General features: G+C 42.2%; 2 protein-coding genes across 2 annotated transcripts; one reads left to right on the forward strand and one right to left on the reverse strand.

The window, feature by feature from the left end:
* The first annotated feature begins 90 nt into the window (after positions 1 to 90).
* Positions 91 to 16,664, forward strand: LOC134225209 (conserved oligomeric Golgi complex subunit 2). Its single transcript, XM_062705084.1, has 3 exons — positions 91 to 326; positions 387 to 2,125; positions 15,877 to 16,664. Exons 1-3 carry the CDS (start codon positions 249 to 251, stop codon positions 16,175 to 16,177), a joined length of 2,118 nt encoding a protein of 705 aa, XP_062561068.1. The 5' UTR covers positions 91 to 248; the 3' UTR covers positions 16,178 to 16,664.
* LOC134225210 (dnaJ homolog subfamily C member 17) lies at positions 16,588 to 17,815 on the reverse strand. The gene is made up of 2 exons (XM_062705085.1): positions 17,588 to 17,815; positions 16,588 to 17,524 (listed from the first exon to the last, which is right to left on the reverse strand). The coding sequence occupies exons 1-2, from the start codon at positions 17,663 to 17,665 to the stop codon at positions 16,700 to 16,702; spliced, it is 903 nt and encodes a 300-aa protein (XP_062561069.1). The 5' UTR covers positions 17,666 to 17,815; the 3' UTR covers positions 16,588 to 16,699.
* Positions 17,816 to 26,025: the final 8,210 nt, after the last annotated feature.

Genomic DNA, 26,025 nt, shown 5'->3' on the forward strand with positions numbered 1-26,025 from the left:
ACTATCCTACCCCTGCAAAAATAGAAGTGTCATTATAAACGATGATGATAGTGATGATGATGCAACTGCATTCCGATGACGGTGATGTGTCAAGTTGTCAAAACAGAAAAGTGCATTCGATTTCCTAAAAAAATCGCCGTTCTGAAATCAGGAAGGAAATTACACGTAATAATGCCAAAATAATTGGAAAATTTATTCAGAAGTGTACGGAAAGTAAGTGAGCAATACATCGTTTGGTAATTGGGAGGATGGCTAGCGCACGGGACCTTTTCAGTCTGCCGGCCGGCCCAGCCGATTTGTGCTTCGATAAGAACGAGTTTATGAAGGTGTGAATCAATGAATAATCATGCATAGTGGATAAGTTTGATTATATTCCTATATTTTAGAAAACGTTCTCGGTGGATGAATTCCTACACGAGAACCGTAACGCGGGAAGCCTGGAGATTATCCGTGATGATTTGGGTGTGTACTTGAAGGTGTTGCGATCGGCTATGATCGAATTGATCAATCAGGACTACGCGGACTTCGTGGATCTGTCGGCGAATTTAATAGGGTTGGACCAGCAGATCAACGGGATCGAAACGCCGCTGGAGAAGCTGCGGGATGAAATAATGGCGGTGAGGGAAGCACTGGAGGGAACGATGCGGGAAATATCGGATTGTTTGGAGCAGAAGAAAGCACTCCGAGGATACAAGAAGAGCTTGCAGAGTTTGGGGAAGGTGCAAGACGCATTGGTTAAATTGGAAAGCTTGTTGAACCCGATAGACGGAAGAGACGAGGTCAATCCGATTTTACTAGAGCGGGCGGCGTTGGAATCGATTCAACTGCAATTCAATATCAAATTTTGTAGAGATTTTTTAAACAATGAGCAACAGCAGCACTCGGAGCAAATGAAGAATAGCTTGCTGGGTCAGTTGAAAAGATATTTTCTGAGAACGCTAAAACAGAATGATGACGATGGGCTGGAAAGATGTTTAAGAATTTACTGCACCTTGGATGAGTGCCGAACAGCAGAGGAAGTATTTAAAACAGAAATTGTTTCGCCTTACATGACTCGAGTTGTATCAGAGAGTAGTTTGCAAAACTCCCCGCAAGGGCTAACCGGAATTTACAACCAAATTCTGGACTTCGTGTCGCTTCACATGAAGAGTTTACTAACGCTGACCAAGAAAAACGGGAAGGTGAAAGGATACAATTTTATCGTGAACAGCTTTTGGACGGAAGTTGAGCGGCGGATGGAAACGAACATGTCCTCAATATTTGCTCCGGGCAATCCAGAAGCCTTCTATCAAAAATATAAGTGCACTCTCGAGTTCTTAGAACGCATTGAGCTCATCATTGAAGACCCGGCGGAAATAACTGGTTTCAAAGCACATTCACAGTATAAAAGTTTCCAAGTTCGGTGGAACCTTCCGGTCTACTTCCAGATTCGTTTCCAGGAAATTGGTTCCAATCTAGAAAAGGCTTGCAGTCGTGAGTTGGATGCAGCCAAATTTTCTACAGAGCAGATCAGCGCAAGTCAGTTTAATCTTGTACAGTTTTCCATCGCTTTGACCTGCATTTCCAATTGCTGGCAGGATGGAATTTATCTGCCCCAATTGTTCCATAGATTTTTCAAATTGACCCTTCAATTGCTATCCCGAACGACTAGCTGGATTGACACAGCCATCGGTTTCAACTTTCCCATTTCATCTGATCCTCAGACCCCATCGTTCAAACTCAAAATGCTGACAACGCTCTTTTCGGACATAAACAACCTATCGAAGAAGATCCCCCAAATTGTGACCCTGGTTCTGGAGAAATCTCCCGCAAGTCTAGCTCTAACGTCGTCGCAACTGGACGAAATATTTTTCGACAACCGATCAATCCTGACCACCAAACTGAACCGCCTGCAGACGTTGATCGTCCAGGAGTTGGTCCAGGCGAGCGTTCCGCACATCAAACAAGCCAGCGACATTCCCCGCCTGTACAGGAAGACCAATCGGGACGTGCCGAGCAGGTGCTGCCAATACATGGAACTGATGGTGCAGCCCAGCCGGGAATTCCGTGAGCAATACCACTCGATGATCGGAGACGAGCGGCTGAAGGAGTTTCTCGCGAACGTGTTCACCAGTTTGACGATGAAGTGAGTATTTACGATTCAGTGGGGCAAACATTTTATGGTTAGTTTTGTTAGTTAGACATGGTGGGACGAAAATGAAAATTTAAACAAAGGCTAGGCGCAATTTAACTTATCATTGTCAGGTCAGTATCAGTTCGACTATTTTACCAATTGCCATTTATTTACCGAATACAATGGCCCATATGAATAGAAAGAAGTGTTCCACGTGGTTCCACAGTTTACTACAAATTATATAGTATTTATTACTTTTGTAGTTAAACGGTATGGATAAAAGCTGCTTTACTTTATTACCAATTTCGACGAGCTTATGCAAAAAATAAAGTGAACGGAACATTTCCTACCTAACATTTCCTAACGAATGAACGGAAAATGCGAACATTGCTCTGCTCCATAGGGAACACTGCGTTTAAGGTTTATTTAATGAAATCCGATAGTCGTTATCTGATATCTAATGTATCAATGACTATAAGGGGTCGTACATTAATTACGTAAGCATTTATGGGGGGAGGGGGTCTGCCATTTTCTTACGCTCCATATAAATAAAAATTATTTGTTTGGGAAAAATCTTACATGGGGAGAGGGCGGTTGAGAAACCCATAAAAATTGCCTACGTAATTAGTGTACGGCCCCTAAGGGTAAAAATTTCCCGTAAAGCTAAATATTATTATGAATAAAATATATACAAATAATTAGGGTTCATAATGCTCACTCAATCTTTGGAGCACAGAGCTCTCCCTCAATATTTTTTTCGGGGAGAAAAACAGCTTGTAGAGTGATAACCATTTTTCGCTCACTTCGATTGCCGCCAAACGTTGGTTTGTTCTTTTTCTTTCATATTCGAGTCCTTTCGTGGTATGACCAATGCAAATGGTAGTAGCATATGTGGAACAAATAACTTCATTACGCATTCCAACCAGAATGACACATAAATAACGAAATAAATTTTCACATGATCGTTTTTAATTGGGATGAAATTTTGCACATATCTTCGGCACAGGCGACTGATCATTTTCCACTAATTTAAAAAAAAATCGACCCCCGAGTAGTTTATAAAAAAACTGGAATGTTTTTTTGAGCAAATTTCATTTTCATTTTCATGATGTATGTACAAGGGGGTCGCTGGGCCTAATCAAAAGTATGAATTTTCAGTTCATACTTTCTGTGCGTTCTGCCGCCATTAGGGAAATCAGCCAAAGCCCGAATCCGCCGAGATGATAGCGCACGTCTTACCTCTTCAACGTTATGGATACGAAAAGCCTTGCTTTGCTCACGGCCCCAGCTCCAGTTTTTTTTAAGTGACGATCGCCCATAGTGGGCTAGTGATTTCCGCGAAGTTTTTCACATGTGGACTGATGAAAGAAGCCAGCCCAAGGAAACTTCGTAGTTCCGAGACAGTCATGGGCCATCGAAGTTCTGGATACTTTTATTTTTTTCTTTGTCGACGTGAAAGCCATCCCGGTCAACTAGGTGCCCTAGGAATTTGATGCTTGTTCTATCAAATTCGCATTTGCTGGTGTTTAGAGTCAAATTATTAGCCTTGAATATTTTCTAGGACACGCTTCACTGTTTCCTGCAGCTCTTCCAGAGTTTCCGCGAAGATTGAGACATCGTCTATAATAACATCGTATACAATAATCTTCTTCTCGTCCGCCAGAATGCGACACATTTCGAGCTGAAAAATTTCAGGCGCGCCATTCACTCCAAACATTAATCTGGTGAAGCGATACATACCGCTTTCGGTAAGGAACGTGGTTAAGTCCCGGGATTCATTACTTAGTTCCAGGTGGTAAAAAGCATTGCTTAGATTAAGTTTTGCGAAATACTTTACCCTGTGGAGTTTTACCTTCATCTCATCCAGAAGGGGAAGGCGAAAGTATTCGCGATTAATTGCTTTATTGGGGGCCCTCATGTTGACTACTAGGCGGAAATCATCTTTCCCATTCGCGACTGCCGGCATTCCGTTTATCCAACTTTGAGCCCACGAAACTTTTTCGATTATTCCACGATCCGCCATCTCTTCCAGTCTTCGCCTAGCTGCCTCACGAAATGCACCTGGCACATTATAGTAGGCGTTTTTTACAGGCGATACTTTTCTGTCTACGCTGAAGTTTTGTGCTGAAGTTCACCTTTTCGCCGGGCATTTTGGAAAATTCATTCGGCTTTGAGGCGGTTTCTAGATTAACAATGGTCCTTCCCACTAGCAATAGGCCCATATCGTTAGCCGTAGACCGGCCGAGAAGTGATCTTCGCCCTTTTGGGATAACGTAGAACGATTCAGTTATGCCTGGCAATTCGGAACCCGTTACGCTGATGTGTGTTTCGAATACGCGTTCGATTATCATTTAGGGCTCTGAACCATATCCATGTAGGCTCTTTGTATCTCATTATTATTATTTATTCAGACTAAGGCCGAAGTGGCCTGTGCGGTATATAAGAGTCTTCTCCATTCGGCTCGGTCCATGGCTACACGTCGCCGGCCACGCAGTCTACGGAGGGTCCGCAAGTCATCTTCCACCTGATCGATCCACCTTGCCCGCTGCGCACCTCGCCTTCTTGGGCCCGTCGGATCGTTGTCGAGAACCATTTTCACCGGTTTATTGTCCGACATTCTGGCTACGTGCCCGGCCCATCGCAGTCGTCCGATTTTCGCGGTGTGAACGCTGGATGGTTCTCCCAACAGCTGATGCAACTCGTGGTTCATTCGCCTCCTCCACGTACCGTCCGCCATCTGCACCCACCATAGATAGTACGCAGCACTTTCCTTTCGAAAACTCCGAGTGCGCGTTGGTCCACCACGAGCATCGTCCAGGTCTCGTGTCCGTAGAGGACTACCGGTCTAATGAGCGTTTTGTAGATTGTCAGTTTGGTACGGCGGCGAACTCTATTCGATCGGAGCGTCTTGCGGAGTCCAAAGTATGTACGATTTCCAGCCACTATACGTCTCCGAATTTCTCTGCTGGTATCATTTTCGGCAGTCACCAGTGAGCCCAGGTACACAAATTCTTCTACCACCTCGATTTCGTCACCACCGATGCAAACTCGCGGTGAATGGCTCACATTGTCTTCTCTTGAACCTCTTCCTATCATGTACTTCGTCTTCGACGTGTTGATGACTAGTCCGATTCGCTTGGCTTCCCTCTTCAGTCTGATGTAGGCTTCCTCCATCTTCTCAAAGTTACGTGCCATAATATCTATGTCGTCGGCGAAGCCAAATAGCTGGACGGACTTATTGAAAATTGTACCACTCGTGTTAATCTCTGCTCTTCGTATTACCCCTTCCAAAGCGATGTTGAATAGCAGACACGAAAGACCATCACCTTGCCGTAACCCTCTGCGGGTTTCGAAGGGGCTCGAGAATGCCCCTGAAACTCGAACTACGCACATCACCCGATCCATCGTCGCTTTGATCAACCGTGTCAGTTTATCCGGAAATCCGTTTTCGTGCATTAGCTGCCATAGCTGGTCCCGATCAATTGTATCATATGCGGCTTTGAAGTCGATGAATAGATGATGTGTGGGCACGTTGTATTCGTGGCACTTCTGCAGTACTTGGCGAATGGTGAACACCTGGTCCGTGGTGGAGCGTTCGCCCATAAAACCCGCCTGGTACTGCCCCACGAAATCCCTTGCAATTGGTGCTAGTCGACGGCATAAAATTTGGGAGAGTACCTTGTAGGCGGCGTTCAGCAATGTGATTGCGCGATAGTTGCTACAATCCAGCTTATCGCCCTTTTGTAGATGGGACACACGACACCTTCCATCCACTCCTGCGGCAAAACTTCCGCCTCCCAAATCTTGGTAATGACCCAGTGCAGCGCTCTAGCCAATGCCTCATCACCGTGTTTAAATAGCTCTCGTGGTAGTTGGTCAACCCCAGGGCCTTTGTTGTTCTTCAGCCGGCCAATCTCCTTCTGGATTTCCTGGAGATCCGGAGCCGGTAGAATTATGTCCTGCGCGCGTTCTCCCAGGTCCATCACCATACCGCCATCTTCGTCTGCCACATCGTCATTCAGGTGCTCTTCGTAGTGCTGCCGCCACCTTTGGATCACCTCACGCTCGTTTGTAAGAAGGTTCCCGTTTATGTCCTTACACATATCAGGCTGTGGCACGTGTCCCTTACGTGAACGGTTCAACTTCTCATAGAACTTTCGTGTGTTATTAGTGCGGTACAGTTCCTCCGTCTCTTCACGGTCTCGATCTTCCTGCTGACGTTTTTTCCTCCGGAAAATCGAGTTTTGTCTGTTCCGTGCCTGTTTATATCGTGCCTCTTTCGCCCTCGTTCGGTGTTGCAGTAATCTCGCCCATGCTGCATTCTTCTCTTTTACTAACTGCTCACATTCGCCGTCATACCAGTCGTTTCTCTGATCCGGAGGCACCGTGCCAAGTGCAGCGTTTGCGGTGCTACCAATGGCGGATCGAATATCTCTCCAGCCATCTTCAAGAGACGCTGCGCCTAGTTGCTTTTCCGTTGGGAGTGCCACTTCCAGCTGCTGCGCGTAGTCTTGAGCTAGTCTACCGTCTTGTAGCCGCGGCATTCGACTTCGACGCGTGTTGTACACCGTCGAGAGTTTTGAGCGCAGGCATACTGCAACGAGGTAGTGGTCGGATTCAATATTCGCACTGCGGTAAGTGCGGACGTTCGTGATGTCGGAGAAGAATTTACCGTCGATAAGAACGTGGTCGATTTGGTTTTCCGTTTCTTGGTTAGGTGATCTCCATGTGGCCTTGTGGATATTTTTGCGGGGAAAGAAGGTGCTTCGGACTACCATTCCGCGGGAAGCTGCAAAGTTTATGCATCGTTGGCCGTTGTCATTCAATACGGTGTGCAGACTATCCGGTCCGATGACCGGTCTATACATTTCCTCTCTTCCTACCTGCGCGTTCATGTCACCGATGACGATTTTGACGTCTCGCAGTGGGCATCCATCGTATGTCTGCTCCAGCTGTGCGTAGAACGCTTCTTTCTCGTCGTCGGGTCTCCCTTCGTGTGGGCAGTGCACGTTGATGATGCTATAGTTGAAGAAACGGCCTTTAATCCTCAGCTTGCACATCCTTGCGTTGATTGGCTGCCAATCACGCGTTGGCGCATCTTTCCCAGCACTATGAAGCTGGTTCCCAGCTCGTTGGTGGTGCCACAGCTTTGGTAGAAGCTAGCCGCCCGATGCCCGCTTTTCCACACCTTCTGTCCTGCCCAGCAAATATCTTGCATCGCCACGACGTCGAAGTTGCGGGGATGTAATTCATCGCAGATCATCCTGTCGCAACCTGCGAAACCTAGCGACTTGCAGTTCCATGTTCCAAGCTTCCAATCGTGATCCTTTATTCGTCGCCTAGGTCTTTGCCGATTATATCGAGTCGCATTATCTCTTATATTGTTCGTAATTATTGGTTTTCCAGGCGGCTTATTAGGCCTGCGCAAACCTCCTGTCTCGCTGGAGGACCGTCGTGTCAGGGCTGTTTAGCGTCCCACCTAACACCAGGACACAACTCGCAGATGGCCTGGGGAGGGATCGTCAAGCCCTTGGACATAGTCCCTGCTGCCCCCGGCTCTTTGTATCTACGTTTTTGATAAATTTCAGTTTGACTAATCCTGATATCAGGTTTCTTTCTAGGCGGATCCAATCTTCGCCACCGATCACATTAACGTCTGCTCCAGAATCTATTAGGAAGTTAATGTTCGTTGAAGTTCCCAGAGAGCAAGTGGCTAGTACGTCTTCAAGCAGCCCCCTGAAACGGCTGTCATCTGCATACAATGCGATTGAAGCCGAAAACTTGGTGCTAGCTGTCAAGTTGTGGCTTTAAGCACGGAACACAGTGACGCATGCGACAATATCGCTCCAGGGCAGATTTAATTCGAATAAAAAAAATAAGCAGTGTTTTTATATTTTAGGCTGTTGTTGAAAGAAAAAGCGAATAATTTAAAATATGTTTTAAAAATTTATAGCAATTATCTCTAGAACTGATTCCTTCATTAGAGATACACCTGGCGCAAAAGTTATCCGCACAGGCTTAGTCACATTAACAAATATTTGTCAAGTCTGCCTGATACCCATACCCATTTCTTTGTAGGCATGTGAAAAATGGGACGTTGAAGTTTATGATATGCATAAGTATGGAAATCAAATTAACTTTCTAAAAATCGCCAAAAATTGCACGAAATTTTTTTCTGTGGTCTTTGGTAGCGACATGCAATTTAATTACGAAACTTCCTGTTCACGGCGTAGTGGTGACAGAATTTTCCAGTGTTTCTGATATTCGGCCATTTAACTCAATGTTACAAAACATCTTAGCAGTTTTCGGGGTTTCTAAAACAAACTTTCAGATTTCATCTAGTCAGCTCAAAGAACTGACAATTTGGAGACGATTCTTAAGATTAACTCATAATCGACAAAAATACAAATGTTACACATTTGCAACACGGGCAATATGGTTAGGTTTCTCTTCAGCTAAAAATAACTTATCTCCGGTGCATGGTAATTGGCAGCTCGATAGTTAATCTTTTTAATCTCCTGACTTTTACGCTAAGTCCATTATGCTTCAAAAACTATTATTCTGTCAACACACAAATGGTCCAGTTTGAAGCAAAATTATATCCACAATGCGATATCCACTTCCAGTTGTATCAGATCAAATGCAGAGAAAAGATTTTCCTTAGAAATAGACGCAGTTCCAACAGTTTTCCAAAAAATAACTGTCGATGACTCGTAAGATCACTAAGGTGAATAATTTATCTTAGTTTCGACGCTCTTCTCTACCCACATTATAGTAAGCTCAAGTTTGTAACCAGAGAGTTTATGCGTCAAGATAATAGAGGTAATAAACTATAGAGGAAGATTGTCGCTGTCGTCACTGGCAAAACATCTTTTGCTGGCGACGATAGGGCACTAAATGTCAATTGAGGAAAAATCAGTACGTTTTGACAGATAGGTACCCAACATGTTTGGGGACGATAACAAAGGGAACAGCAGCGACAATCGTCCTCTATAGTTTATTACCTCTATTGTCAAGATCAAATAGATTAATTCAAGACAAAATTTTCAAAACGACTTATCTGCTTTTGTAAACAAAGATTCAAACGACGATTCGACGAATCTGATAGCTCCCACACGCAAACCAACACCATCAACAGGTAGCGGAATCCTTTATCTACCTATTGATGGTGTTGGTTTGCGTGGGAGAGCTATCAGATTCGTCAAATCGTCGTTTGAATCTTTGTTTACAAAAGCAGATAAGTCGTTTTGAAAATTTTGTCTTGAATTGTGGCTTGTGTCGCTTGATAAGTTTCCAACATCATAATGCTGCATTCATGATGATGGTGGTCGCTGCGATGTCAAACGACACAATCCAAACGTCAAATAGATTGCACCGTACCAGAACAAGAGTTAAATTTTGGCAGCCATTACCGTACGTAAAATGCTAAATAAATGACGAAAACAGAACGATCGAAAATCATTTTGTGATATTGAATACCCGCGCGAAATGTAATCGGTACAATATGAACGGAGCTTTAAACTTTATAAGCAGCACTAGCGCCACGCCAGCAAATGGTGGCTTCAAGAACTAGTGCTTGTTTCACGGGGTTGTCTTCAAGAGACAGGGCGTTGACGAACTATAATGAAGGATATATAATAAAAGAGCTAATGTTTCAATTCAACGAAAGTATATATATTTCAAAATAGTAATTCTCAGCGTATTTTAGACCTGTTCGTTCTGCCTGGGATGATCCTTTGGAGAGTTTTCACGTTTCGCTAGGGCCTGTTGTACCTGGTATTTACGACATGCCGCTGCATAGTTCCCACGGACTTCACATTTATTACATCGTTTCTGCAGAGCTGGGCACGGGTAGTTTTCATGAGGATAACGATTACACCTCGGGCATCGAGTGCGACGTCCTCGGTCCTGTAGCTCTCGTCGCTGATATACTTCCTGGTGTTCCTGTCGGTGCGCTTGCTGATATTCGTGCTGTCGGCTCGCTGCTGATCTTCTTTCTTCGTAACCTTGTCTTGAACGTTGTCGACTTGATGCTGATCTTTCTTCATAAGCATACCTTGAACGTTTTCTGTCGTACTGTCCACTACGGTTTGGGCTTGAACGAGTGATGGCATACACTTCCGGATGGTCCGGAACCGCTCTTTCGGCTTCGAATACTTCGTCGCGTGTTGCGGCCAGTACTACAAATTTTGTATCGTAGACGAACGTCCTAGCTGCCTTCGCCAGCTCCTTATTGCGTAAACCTTTGAGAAATATGGATCGCACAAATCGGTCCTGATCGGTTGGGCTATATTCAGACAATCGAACCTTTCGCATCAGCCGTGCGTGATATGATATTGCGGTTTCGTTTTTCTCCTGTCTCATATTCGAGAACGCCTCGTGCTGGGCCGCTGAGTTGGTCATTGATTGAAGATAAGATTTGACGTTATTTACGAAAGTATGGTAGCAGCTCGCATCCGTCAAACTAGGTCTTAGTTTGGCTGCCCCTATGATGCCCTGTAGCTCTTCTCCTACGGATAGGAATAGAAGTTGACATCTTCGTATTGGATCAGTCTCGTGGTTGAGGGTGGTTGCTATCTCGAAATTTTCGATATAGCGGTTCCACTTCTCCCACATTTTGTTAGCGGGGATTCCGCTAGGAAATGACTTTATATTGTCCCAACGGATGTTGGAAGGTACTGTGGAGGGCATGGGAGTTACGGCAAGCGATGCATCCCATGAATGGTCAGTGTCTCTGGTGGATGCTATAGTTTGGAAAGAGTTCATTGCTCGCGATAGGTCGACCAGCATGTTTTCAACCTTTTGTAGGTGATCGTTCGTACTGCGTTCAGCGCTAGGTTTCCCCGAATGTCCCGCATCACCTGGAGTGTCGTGTTAGTTCTTATCGCCCTTCTGCTGCTCGTTTGTTGGTTCACTGTCCCGTTCGACTTCGGAAAGTGAAAAGTGAAAGTGAAAACCGCTTCTCAATTAATCGTTCCAATAATTAGTAATCGAATTTAATCTATACCGCGGTTTTCTGGAGCTAATTGCATAACTCATCAACAGGCAACATTGCTGCTCGTGGCGCGAAAGATAGCACACATAAATTCAGGCTACTATGTTGCACTGCACATTTCAGTGATGCCCTCAAAGAAGTTTAACGATCATGACTAAAGATTCGCAACCTGTCTTAAAATCGATTACTAATTATTGGGACAATTAATCCACATGCGGTTTTCGTTGGGTGAAAGCTGTTGAGTATCCCTTTTAGCTATGTAGGTTTTCTTTTAACCTGCGCTTAATGGGGAAACGTCATTAACAGTATAATGAAAAAATAAATTTCCCCATACTAATTTGCATGCAAACTTGAAACGGCTTGTGCTAAATCAGTTTTAATCCAAATGAGCTCAAATTCTCAGAGGACAATCAGAACATGGTAAAGAATCAGATGAGCACTGTGGAGCAAAATCGATTTTTTGAACCACCCTAACGTACATATTTGCCATTGCTTGTCATTTTGAGATGTTTCGATTCAGTCTGCAATGTACAATGCTTTGTTACGGTACAATATTGTGTTTCGTAGTCATCGAAAGCGCATACTATTGGAAAGTACTAAGTAGGAGGGTGATAAGTTCGATGCGAAAAAAAACTATAAAGCTAAAATAGTTATTAAAACCAACTTTATTCACCGAGTGGTGATACTACCTTTCTCGTATTTAGCCAAGACACCAACCTTATATGCCGTAATATGGTTCGATGCACCATTTTTTTTATAACCTTCAAACACAACGGTCGATCGATATAAAATTCAATAATGATCAACAAGACTTTTCCCCCTGTCGAATGAAGCTTGTTGCGAGAAAATCGGTTGAGGATTACTATATGAAAAGTTGTCTAATGCTTTTCTTAGCTTTTGTGCACACACCAGAGATGCATCCTGAACAGAACATGAGCCAAGAGCGTGCCTTGGTGTTCTTAGTTTTGAACTCTGAACACTGTTCAGTGTGCACTGGGTTGGTACGCAAGCAAAACGATCATGGTAACTAAGATTCCTTAGATTTGGAACTATGCAAAAATATACGAGCATGCTTGATTTCTGTCCGTTAAATGCCCACGTGTTCCGTTACTAGCGTAGCATGCCGTCGCCTAAATTTGTTTTCCTAGAATACAAGTTGCTAAGTTAGGTCAGTGCTCTTGAACAGTGTGCAGTGTTCAGAACGTTTTGAACACGAACACGCGTTCTCGTGTTCAGATGCATCTCTGGCACACACATACACACGGACAGACAGACATTTCCCATGGCCACTGCGAGTTAGACCGGGACCATCGTCCCTAACCCCTAATCCCAAGGCGTCAAGCGATCCGTGCCGAGGGGATGCATGGCCAGGGGGGGTGAAATAATAAGCTAGGCCTTTAACGGAGCCTGTGGGGTACCTGGGCACCCCCCACAGTAATTGTCCCTTACCGCGTCATGCTGGGCTCTGGCGTGGTGGACCTCTTTTCCCGAGCAACTCGTGGGACCAAAATGGAAAGCCAAGGCAATTCTTGAACTAGTGGCAGTAGTGTAGGCGACAACCCCTTCGCAAGAGGTGGGTTGTTCAGGTCTCCGCCTAGGAGGCCAGAGGCAATAGTCGGCAGCTCAGTGCGCAGTGCCAGCGTGGGTCACTTAACCTTCCTCTCGGCTAAAAAAAACGCCGGTAGAGGTTATTGACGGCCCATGGCTGAACCCCGACCAGGTACCTCCAAAACCGAGGAAGGAAGGACCTGGAAAGGTCCGTCCACCCAGAAAAGACGGTGGTAAGGGGTTACGGCAGGCTGAGAACTCTCAGCCGCCCTAGACCAGGGAAATAGATGGGGATGACGCCTCCTGGACCCTGGTCAAGAACAAGAGGAAACCGAAGACGTCAAGGGCCGAAAAGAAGGCCCAGGCGAATGAGGGTAGCAAGAAGTCTAGGGTAGGCGCCAATCGCTCCAGGGGCGATGCCCTAGTCATCAAAACGGACGAGGCTAAGTACTCGGACGTCTTGAAGGCGATGAGGAGTGACGTCAAGCTCGGTGAACTCGGCGCCGACGTACTTCGAATAAGACGTACCCGGATGGGCGAGATGATCCTCGAGCTGAAACGGGGCGTCTCGCAAAAGGGCGCCGCCTACAAGAAGTTGGCGGCGGAAGTCTTAGGCGAGACGGTCAAGGTGAAAGCACTCACTACGGAGGTGAATCTAAGGGTTAAAGACCTGGACGAGATCACCGAAGTCTAAGAGCTCGTCATGGCACTGCGGCGACAGTGTGAAGTAGAGACGCCCACCGCAGCCGTTCGGCTACGGAAAGGTCCGGCAGGGACGCAGGTAGCATTGGTTCGGCTATCTGCAGCGGACGCCTCCAAGGTAGTCAAGTTAGGGAGAACTAGAATCAATTTCTACTACCGAGCAGCAAGCAGACCTATTCACCAAGTCATTAGACGTTGGGCGATTCCAGTTTCTTCGCAATAAAATTGGAGTCAGGGGGGGGGGGGGGTTGGGGGGGGGTGTTGCGGATCAAGCAATCGTTGGTCACTAAGGGTGACTACCAGTTGTTTATACCAACTTAACTACGGACTATTTTTTTCATTGCAATTCAAACCGTTAATCCTAACCGTTTATAATAAAGAGCTGTTCCAAGTAACAGAAGTTTGGTCTTTTCTTGACTGCAAAGTTCTACGGATGTCAATAGAAACTACCACGGCGCGAGAACACTTGGGCCACTCCTGCCTCTTCCACGGATCAGTTCGAAGTGAATCTGATCGCTTCAATAATCCTCAGATTAACCACCGATTTCGTCACCGAAAATCACGAAGGTAAATTCGCGATACCGACGGTTTCTCTCATGCTCATGACAATCATTTTCGCGCATGTTCGCGTCTCTTCACACGAACAGCCTAAGTTAGCCACCTTTCTGTCCATGTGAGAGGAACTCATATGCAAATTTTGCGGGATCAAGCGATCTTGGGTGGCTTACGCAATTTAATTCCACGGTATCTCACCACCAGGCTTAGATCTCATTAACCATTTTATTGAGGGGAAATGCAGAAAATGAACACAATGAACTATACCGCGGTGAATCTCCGTTTTTCTCATTAGGTTGGTTTATCTTTTTGCCTTTCTCGTACAACAAAGTTGTACCGAAAGGCTATCATTTCACTCCGAAAACGAACTTTTTACAGAAGCTTCGGAGACCTATAGTGTTATATACCATTCGACTCAGCTCGACGAGCTGAACCAATGTCTGTCTGTCCGTGTGTATGTGTGTGCACAAAAGCTAAGAAAACATTAGACAACTTTTCATATAGTAATCCTTAACCGATTTCCTCGCAACAAGTTTCATTCAGGGGATAGGGGGGCAAAGGCTAGTTGATCACTATTGAATTTTAAAACGATCGACCGTTACGTTTGAAAGTTATAAAGAAAATGGTACATCGAACTATATTCTTGGTTCTTGGTTGGTGTCTTGGCTAAATGCGCGAGAAAGGCAGTATCACTACTCGGTGAATTAGGTTTTTAATTCTCGGAATATGTTCAACTTTAATATATTTAATTAATTTTAACGGTAAAAACAAACAAAAACATTTAACAAGAAACTATGAACAATAATAACCAATAAAATATTTACAATAATTGTAACGACCCGAAGGCTCGTTACAATATGCGACCGTGTGATGATAGTGCCGTTCCTCTGTACGCCAGATCTCCTAATAGCGCCTTCGAGTGCAATGTTGAACAATAAATTCTAAAGGGCGTCACCGTGTAAGGTCACAAACGAGGTTGACACTTCGTCTGCAATCCGAATACTTGATTTCGAGCCATCCAGCGTTGCACGTATCAGTCTAATCAGTTTCGCCGGAAAACCATTTTCGGACATTATCTGCCACAGCTCATTTCTCTTCACTGAATCGTACGCTGCTTTGAAATCATTGGTTTAGTTTTAGTTATAGACATCACGCAAGGCAGACGTGCTCAAGCAAGCGGCTGCACGAAGGACGCGACTATTCGGCTGGTCACTCGGCGGGTCGTTACACATACCTGCTCGGTAATCGAGAGGACCTCACCGTACGCACTCAGAAACTCGGAAATTTGCTCGTTCGTGATATCCTCGGACAAATCTGTCAGCTTCACCTCCACAGCTTCGTCTTCGAGCGTGATCCGCAATTTGTAAATTTAGCCTATTTCCGTCTTGGCTTATTGTCGTGTTCAGCTACGATTTTCTGCGCTAGCTCAAGGTCGACGACCTTTACAAATGCGCACCCAAGCGCTTCACTTGGTTGAAGGCGAACAACTTGTTCGCGTTTCAGGCCCAGAGTTGACCCAACAAAGCCGTGAAGCTCTTCGAAAAACGGCTTCTTCGGCACGTTCGCATAATCGAAGCGAAACGTGTTTCCGCGGCGAACTCTCATCACGACAAAGAAACAACCGAGCGAGCGAAAAAATTCTAACCGTCAGAGGGAATTGGAATGTATTATTAATATGTATTAATAAATAAAAATGTGTTGATAAAAAACCACCTAGTTAGAGATAAATGCATGTATTAGATAATTATCAAATAAAATTACTTTGAAAAATCAAATCTATTGGTGGAAGACGATTTTTCAAATCTTTGATGGGGTGATCACCACGGTGTTATTGCCACAGAATTCGGCAAACAGCTCACAGTTTCCGCTCATTTCAAAAGACTTCATTTCACAATATTGTTATTCGTGTGTGTGAATATTTGCTTTGAACGCTGATTTTATAACAAAAAAAAAAATTTTTCAGCTACTACCAAGCGGTCGATGAGGTACTCACATCAGTGCAGAAAACGGAGGAATCGCTTCGACGGTTGAAGAACCTGCGAGATCGTAATGCAAACTCTGGTCCAATAACAACGACGACGGGCACGGATCGCACTACCATGTCGGACGACGACAAAATCCGGCTCCAACTGCAAGTGGATGTCATCCACTATGTGCAGGAAATTGAAAGCATAGGCCTGGCCCGGGGAGAAATCGAAAAACTAGACGAACTGACGCAATTGGTAGAAGAGGCCACCAAAATTAGGATAGGATCCAGGATGTGAAATCCGCCAGGGATGTTCTTTTGTCCGTTCTAGAGGTGAGTTGGATCGTTTTTCCCTTATTTAATCCATGTTGTATAATTTTAACGAACAGATAAACTGCCCATGATCGCATATTTGTAACACTCGCATTTTTGTTCATTTTGTAAAAATCCTGCGAATCGTTCAGAAAGATTAATTTATTAAATCTAATCCCACAACAGTAAAATATGCTTTACTATATTGCTTATCTGTGGTAAGCTGGAAATGATTGAGTTTGTGGGGAGGATTAACAAACGATTTACAAAATCAACCAAAATGCAAATGTTACAAATATGCGATCATGGGCAGTAAATAAGTAGTAAATCCGATCGCCATCGATTCACGATTCAAGTTAACTTAAAATGTTCTAATATATCTACAAAACGCATAACTGAGGCATTTGGATAAATTATTATTATGTAAAATTTATCAACGAAACACGCGAAAATAGCTTACCCCAAACATAAAACATTCACGCTTACCTACGAGAACTCCTCGAAGATATCACTGCCCTGTCTCTTCCTCGGCATCCTCTCGCATCATTTGCTCTATGAGCCGCTTCCGTTCTTCCGCCTGCCGCAACTGCCTCAGAACCAAACTTTCGAAATCCCGCTCCGTTATCGTACTCGATCCACCTGTCCGGGAGTTCTTATTCTTGGGTGCATCCCCAATCCACTCCAAGCTGCAAGGATTGTCCAACCGCCCCTGCTCGTAGTTTACTGCCATCTCCGCTGCATTCTGCGTCTTGAACTCAACCAACGCGCTTCCATTCTTCTTCGGACTCATCACCAGCACATTAATATCGCCATACTTCGACAGAAACTTGGTCAGAATTTCCTGCGTATAGCCACCGTTATCTGGATCTTCCTTTCCTGCTTTCCATTTGATCTTGATTCTGTGTTTTGAAGGATCCCAACTTGAATGCGACTTGTCTTGCAGTGTCTTTTCCTCCCTCAGCTGTTGCCTCATAAATTCTTGTTCCTCTTCAAGCAATTTTGATCCCTCCTTTCGCAGCCTTTCGAATTCTTCCTGGAACAACTCCTCCGGAGTTTTCTGCACCTTAAACACGCCTTTCGCCGTTTCTCTCGCTTTCCTTTCGCGCTCCTCCAAATCTTCTTTCAGTTTCTGTCTTTTGCTGTCCAACTGCTGGGTCCTCAACTGGGCGGCTTTTTTCGCATTCAACAACTTGTCGTAGGCGGACCGTGCCGACGAATCAATTAAGATCTCTAGCGCTTTGGACAGCTCCTGGAACAACTCCGCCGCCTTCGGATTGTCGGGATTCTTGTCCGGATGGCATTGTAGTGCCTTTTTGCGATAGGCTTTACGAACCTGAAAAAAAAACACAATACATTTTAACATTTATAAACGAATTGCAAAGCTTTTTTGATTTACCTCCGCTTCGGTTGCTCCAATTTCGATGCCCAGGAGACCATACAGGTCAATTTCGCTGAATTTCTTTACGTCCAACATTATGAGGACTAAGCTCAAGCAAGGACACTAGAACTTTTAATGCCAAACAATAAATTTTCGGTATTTTGCTCGATTTTTATTGAATTATTTCTTTGAACGATGGGACTTGAGTTTCGTTTCGACGCTCCCTGGAATGAAAACAAACTTTTGACTTGACGTTGACAGGAATACACACATGTGTGTGCACGGAAGCTTGAAAGTATTTACCCATTAAAGGGGTTTCATTTCTCGCGCTTAGTTTCATAGGGGCGTAACTGTATTGATCGATTTCTCTTAATCGATTTTATAATGTGTTACTAACTCAATTGTTTTAAATGCCGTGAAATACGAAGGCGCATCATCTGTGGAAGTCGGGCCTACTACGGGCTCCAGAAGAAACTGCGGTCGAAAAAGATTCGCCACCGCACCAAATGTGTCATGTACAAGACGTTAATAAGACCGGTAGTCCTCTACGGACATGAAACATGGACAATGCTCGAGGAGGACTTGCAAGCACTCGGAGTATTCGAGAGACTGGTGCTTAGGACCATCTTTGGCGGTGTGCAAGAAGACGGTGTGTGGCGGCGAAGAATGAACCATGAGCTCGCCCAACTCTACGGCGAACCCAGTATCCAGAAGGTAGCTAAAGCCGGAAGGGTACGATGGGCAGGACATGTTGCAAGAATGCCGGACAGCAACCCTGCAAAGATGGTGTTCGCTTCCGATCCGGCAGGTACGAGACGGCGTGGAGCGCAGCGAGCGAGATGGGCAGACCAGGTGCAGAACGACTTGGCGAGCGTGGGGCGTATCCGAGGATGGAGAGATGCGGCCTCGAACCGTGCATTGTGGCGTCAAATTGTTGATTCAGTGTTATCTGTTTAGATGTTAACTAAATAAATGAAATGTTTTAAATGCCACAACCGTGATTATTGATTCTGGTGCAAGATACAATCATCCTTTATCACACCAAACCATTACATCATCGACAAACTAGCGCAATTCGGTACAATAATAAAAAGAAAACATCGACGAAGAGAAATCGATCCACACAGTTACGCCCCTATAAAACTAAGCGCGAGATTTATCCATTTTTTATTCTATTTATATAGTACTGAATTGTCAAAAAATGTACGTATGGATTTCCCTATTGGACCCGACCGTTCGAAATAGTCGCTCCTTGAACGGTCGTTGAAATCGCCGTTTTCACCTTCACACCCGTCTTCATAGTAAAATCTGTCAACACTGACAAGTCTGCGGCGAGCTTTTTGCTGTTTCCCTCGGACTTCTCTTTCTTTTTCCGATGTTTTGACATCTGTTTTGATAGACAAGGAGCAAAAAACAAGGTTATCTACCAAACATTTATTTAGTTTAGCAAACCTTGCTGGAAAAGGGAACGTTTGAAATAGGCAAGTGAACCGACCTTCGAATCCATTGGTCAAGTAAATCCACAATAACATAAAAGGAGCAGTTACCTTCGGGACTTTTTGGACATTTATGGCACGAACATACTAAATTTGTAAATAAAACAAGTTTTTTTTCATGACCGGCATAAAACACAAACAAAATATTAAGAAAAAATGGCCGCGTTTCGATGAACACGTACCTTTAATGGGTACTTTCAACACCGACAAACCGACGTGCCTTCCCATATACAGTTCTTCAAATTTCTTGGCAATTACTCTCCTTTCATTACCTAGCTCCATCTGTGCGATGGTTTATACACAACAGCTCTTACAAGTGTGCGGGCAAACTTGGTCATGCACTCTTAATTTATTTCATCAGCTCCCACATAATAATCAATATTCGATATTATAAATATCGAGAACTTTATGATAGGATTCGTTCGCCAAATGAAAAACATTCGACTTTCGAAATGTGTGTAATGATCGTAAAGTCTTCAATGTCGATTTAAGCACCAAAAAAAGATTTTTTATTACTTGGTTATTTTTATCTACATCACTGAACGTGCATATAATGTTGACGTCGAACAGCTAGTGAATTGCGCGCATTTTGCTTTTTCTTCTTCTTGACTTTTTTCGTCAAATGAACGTTAATGTCAGTAATGACAGAACGAGTTACTACACTCGGAGTAAAACGATTGTATTATTTTTTGCCAATTTTGGAATCAGAGAAGCCCGTCGGTTTGTCGGTACTTCCCGGATAAAAATATACTATTGGTTCAATAGTGTAAACAATTGAATTATCATACAATGTACGATATACAATAGGATACAATGTTTCTTGATGGTTGCACAGATTGTATCAACACTGAGGATACAATACATCAACATATTTCTCTAATGTAACAATACTTGCAATTGTTTTTGAAACGTTTTCGTACATAAGATTCATACATTGATAACTTTTGAAACGTTTCTTTACATTGCATATAAACTATATAACAATATTTGCCTCATAGCGCCAAATATGCAATTTTTTCCTTTAAATTGCAATGTTGAACAGTAAAGCTGTCACAACTGAGAAATCAAAAATCGTATTGTTTTACTATACAAATACAATACAATCCATTGTATTTTGAACAGTTTTGTTCGGATATTTCAACAATATATTAACCATACACTCTATTGTGTGACGAAAAAAATGTATGGAAAAATCTCAGACTTTGTATAGTTACGATACTTAACAACCCGTACATTCTATTGCGAAAACTTCGTTTACATTTGAGTAAATGGTTTACAACAATGCATTCTAATGTATTTCTATAGTTTCATTTACAATATAATCTATCCAGCTTTCCACGCTCGGTAATGGCGGCTAGTCGGTGTGCAAAAATCAATCGGTCGCTGTACTGTTTGACACTAGCTGGAGGAAAACTCACTGTCGAAAAGGCCTTTTTTCCCTTCCCTTCACCCAGGAACGCCAGTGGGCTTTCCTCCAGCTAGTGTCAAACAGTACAGTGACCAATTGATTTTTACACACCGATTAGCCGCCATTACCGAGCGTGGAAAGCTGGATTGCCAATTTAATGTTATTAATAGTAGTGTTACAATAAATTTTATTGTTATTCTATTGTGCAGATTCCGCCTTAAGGTTGGTATCGTGTTCAAAAGAAATTTCTTTTTCTATCTCAATCACATGTTAAATTCCGTTCACTGAATCGGAAAAGTAAAGAATCGAAACAAAATTCTTACAGCAGTATCCACATGAAAAGAACAAAAAACAAAATTGGCATTTGTAAGGTTCCCACGCAAAGTAATGGGAGCTGTCACTTTACTTTCGGAAAAATATTCTGCTCGATTATTCCGTAAGTAAAAGTGACAATTTGCTCCATGCAAATCAGTTGTCAAAATTCCTCTTGGTAATATTGAACAAAATTCCGTAACCTCTCTACTTTTTAAGTCGATACTGGCCTTTATTAGACTCCTGCGCGAAAATTATTTGCGTGCATATTTTTCCCGTGTCACACACACAAATGAATTGACATTGTTTATTGTTTATTTGAGTAAACAAAAACATGTGTGTTCGATAAATAACAACAACAAAAAACAATTACGAAGATAGTTTGAATGTATTGGTGTGCACGCTAAAAATTCGAAGCAAAACGAAGTTGCGCCTGAGTCTAAAAATTGATGCAACGGGCAATACTGTATTTTTTATTCGGGTTTCAAGCTTCCGTGCGCACACGCTCGTCTGGGCTCAACTCAAGTATGGGTCAGTTTAAAGCCCCAAACGCAATACAACGGAACGGCGACGGAAACGGCAAATTTGACAGAAAATATATGGGCTAACTGTCAAATTTTCCGTTTCCGTCGCCGTTCCGTTGTATTGCGTTTGGGGCTTAACTCATTATCGCAAAAACTCTGACTCAAAACAAAATTGAGTTAAATGGCCATGGAACTTATTTTTGAATCATGATGGAAGATCAGGGGGAGAATTATTAAGGCCGAGCACTTCATCCCTACCAAGGGCCTCATACGCCTGTCACTGGCGAACAAAGCTCGTGCACTCTGCATCGAAGCTTAGAACCGGTGTTAGGGCGCAATCGTTAATGTGAACATTTTTATATTCGGTTAGTTACTGCAAATAAATTCTTTTTCGAGTCCCTCACGTAAAGAAATTTAATGTTGTTTATTATTAATATTTCTAATACTTTTTTGCCAAAGCAGGCGCTTTATGACATGTATAAGAAAAAAATTATACATCGCATTAGTCACATACATTCGGAAACTTATACTTTTCATTAACTTATGAATGTTATTAGCTTTTTGATATGGGATCATTCATTGGGTGGCATTATGAAGAGTATAAGTATTTTCGAATGGTTTTTTGCCATAACATATAAGGTTATTTTTTTACGTGATAATCAAGCAGGTATCTCAAGCATATCACATCGTTATATTGCTGCATGATTGAGTGTTTAATTTTGATAAAATCTCGAAAATAAAAGTGTGCATAAATATTCCCAAGAAACAATTCAGAGCCATAAATCAACAAGCTTGTTGAACAATTGTTGTATAGAAGCGATGGTAGTTGAACAATAAAGCATGTTTAAGAAGTTGTTTAATAAATGTTATACTGATTGAAATCACCGCATCGAATAAAAGTTTAACAAATGTTGCCCTAAAATTTCCCTGGCAGGGTGAAGTACAGTTGTATTATTCACTGTAAATATACTTTATTCCATCGAAATAAATCCTATTTTGTGTAATCAAGTTGATATTGAATAACATGTTTATGTGATGCTTAATAACATTTGTTAGAATTTGTTATTCAACAGCGCTGCCGAAGTTGTAAAATTCAATGAAGTAATGTGTCTTATATTAGATTGTAAGCCTTTGAACCAAACATGTTGATTAATTGTGAAATAAGTTTACTGTATGATAACTGTTAAAATAACTTACTTATTCATTTATAGTGATGTTCTTTTAAATGTTGTTCAGTACAACATAATTGCTGTTGATTCATCATTGATGATAAAATCAATTATGTCGTATCTGGATGTGCGGATGTCACTGTGCATTGAGTTTGTGTGGAAATTTATAATTTTAAAAAGTTTAAAAAGAGTACTACATATCATATCAGTGGTTAGTGAAAACACCGGTTGTTGTGTACAAGTACAACACATTCGCAGAACTCAAAGCTGTACCAGATCCTACGAATGGTATAAAGCTTGTTTTTGCTTTGCTTAATATTATAAAATCATACCAAAAACCATTATTCAAGACCGAAACACGCGAGACAGTACATCGATACCTTATCAATACGAAGAACCAAATTGTAAACCTTCTCAGATTCAATGGTGGGGGCCCTTTGCAATGACGGATCTCCAGTAGCCTTGCGAGTTGAAAAGCAGGCCAAGTTCCAGTTGGAATGTAAAGCCATTGAAGAAGAAGGCCCTGTGCATTCCAATTTTGCAATTACCTCAAAAAGACTGCCGGCCTCGATTGTCTCCTCAACAAGAAAGAAATCTACAATATATTAAATTGCACTTTAACAATGGATTTTTCACTAGAATATTAAAAATACGTACTTTTGCTCATTTTTTCTGCGAATATTCACCATCACTGCACCGCACTGTTTGTTGTTGCTGTTTTGACAGTGATGGGCAACGGATGCGCGCACGGATTGACTATTGGAAGCAGATTGTTTCAGAATTCATTATTCAACAATTCTTAAACTGCAATCGCCCCAACTACATTCGATGCTCATCTGAATTTGTATAAACGTTGCTGTGCAAACGTTTTCAACAACATTGTTGTCATATACATTCTATTTAATAAACATGATCAAATGTTGTTTATGCAATATTTGTCCAATAAATTGTTCAATTTGGTGTTAAATAATTTATAACTACAATTAACATGGTCGATTTATATGACCTTGCATGGAGCAGCGGAAGAGCAGGCGGATATCAATCGAAGGGTCCTGGGTTCGAGCCTCACATCGTGATAACTGTTGATTTAAAAAAACATGTCACAGTTCTATACATTAATTAGTTGAAAAATCGATAGTTCATAAAAGCCATAAAATAATATCAAGATAAAAATTATCTGTAAGCATTAGTCCTCTTTTTAACATTTTTATTAAAAAATGCGTGTTGTGGAAACTTGTAATAAGCTTTATTTGAGATATTCCTTACAACAATTGAGATGCCACCAAAACCAACGTTATTCAACTTGCATTCGGGACTTTTTCTCAAACTAATGTTGAATAATAGTTTCCTCCAATATTCTATGTTACACAAACAACAGTAAATCAAACAGTCTTATTTGTAAAACATCGAACAAAAGCTTTATTAGTTCGGGTAATAAGCTTTGTAGTAACAAGCGTTGAATTAATGTTGCTTTAGCTCTTTTAATGTTTTTGCAGTTGAACAATCGAGGCAAGGTGATAGCTTAAACATTTATTTCAACATGCTTATAGAACTACTTTTGTTGAATAGATTCTCCATTTTTGGGCGAACAAGGTTGGTATAGTAGTATCAAATGCAATAAATCAATCATAATTAAACATACAGCTGAATAACGTAGCTGTAAGAGACATTTCTTCAAACAACAATTGTTTCTTGGGTTGCCTCGCCATGGCATAACAAAAAGGTTGTAATTAATTGCATATTATTCGGCAACTCGGCCGTACGAAAACCATTTTTTTGTTAAATATCTTGGCTGTGCATATGATTCTGATGGCTTTTCCGCAAACGTGACCTTTAAGTGGTCTTGTTGTGTAGGGGTTATCACGCCTATCTAGAGAGTAGGAGGTTGAGGGTTCGAGTCCCTCCAAGACACGTGGATTCTTTTTCGCAAATTTCATATCAATTTGTCCATTTCGAAACATATGCTGTGCATATGCACAGCCAAGATATTTAACACAAAATTGGTTTCCGTACGGATGAGTTGCCGAATAATATGCACTTAATTGTAATCAAGTGTCGGTCTTACACAGTAATTAGTCGTCTGAGTCCACGCGACCGTTTACGTAAAGGCAATCAAACTCATCAAATGCTTTAGCTGCTAAAGCCTTTGGCACAGCAGAGTGCGATTGAATTCGCATTCTATACCGTCCCGCCCAGTCCGTTGCTGGGGGCATGGAGTGCGATCCTCTCGTTTAATAAACAATGTGCACTCGCTTGGCTGTGGATATACAACAGTAAAGCAAATGTGGAGATTGGGCAAATCAAGCATCCGAAAGATATTCAATTTGCAAAAAAGAGAGCTAACCGCGGAGGAGGTTGGTACTCGGATTCTGATGGCTTTTCCGCAAACGTGACCTTTAAGTGGTCTTGTTGTGTAGGGGTTATCACGCCTATCTAGAGAGTAGGAGGTTGAGGGTTCGAGTCCCTCCAAGACACGTGGATTCTTTTTCGCAAATTTCATATCAATTTGTCCATTTCGAAACATATGCTGTGCATATGCACAGCCAAGATATTTAACAAAAAAAAAGGTTGTAGAGAATTAACAACTGTTGTTTACAGTTTAGAACCAAATCCATATGTCGCGCATGTTGGGGTTATAGACATTATAAACAAAGACAGGAAATGTTCCAATTGGAATTCCAAATTTATTGTCAGTGTCATTCCAATTAGCCTGTGCACGCGGGGATGTCGACCACCTGGGTCGACATGAGATGACATTTCAATCATTTACCTGGGTCTTTGTTTGTAAACATTGGCATTTTTCTTATATGATGTTGAAATAAGATTCTAACAGGCATTCGGCTTCAATAAGAATGCATATTGGAATTATTGGAGAAGCGCGAAACTAAATTCTATTGGACTTGTTGAACATTAAATGTAATTTAACTACATTTAATAGGGCTTTGATAATTTATTGATATTTTTAGCATTGAATGTTGCTTCTGCTTCTTGCAATGGACATACTAACTATATCGAAGCGGCCAAACTTATTCTCATTGAAGTGTTCAAAAAATGCATATATTCCGTTTGAAAAATCCAATAATCATAAAGGTCTTTGTAAGTTTTCACATAAATTCTGATCTTGCACATCGTCGTAACGGATGACCAAAGTCGAACCAGTTTTAAAACAATTACTTATCTATAATGTTTTGATTGAACTTGTCTGTATAACTGAATTTTCAAATTAATATTGATCTTAATTTCTTTCAATGTTGGGCTTTTAAATAGTACCACTTTTGTATCCTTACAAATACTAAGAACAAGACTTCGAAGATGGCCTAACTCTATAGGGAGTAATACTAACTCGTCTTGAGACCTCCAATATTCTATCTAGTTAAGACTACGAGCTATATGATATCATAGTATAGCTTGATGTCTAAGTTCACACATTCGAATTTTACTGGGAATAACACATATGATGTTCAAGATCCTTTTTACCAAGAAATAAAGCTCGTAGTCAGGATGTGATAACATGGGATGCTTTTTGCAAAGAACAATTGTGCACTCA

This window comes from Armigeres subalbatus, chromosome 3 (genome assembly GCF_024139115.2).
Source record: "Armigeres subalbatus isolate Guangzhou_Male chromosome 3, GZ_Asu_2, whole genome shotgun sequence".
Taxonomy (NCBI): domain Eukaryota; kingdom Metazoa; phylum Arthropoda; class Insecta; order Diptera; family Culicidae; genus Armigeres; species Armigeres subalbatus.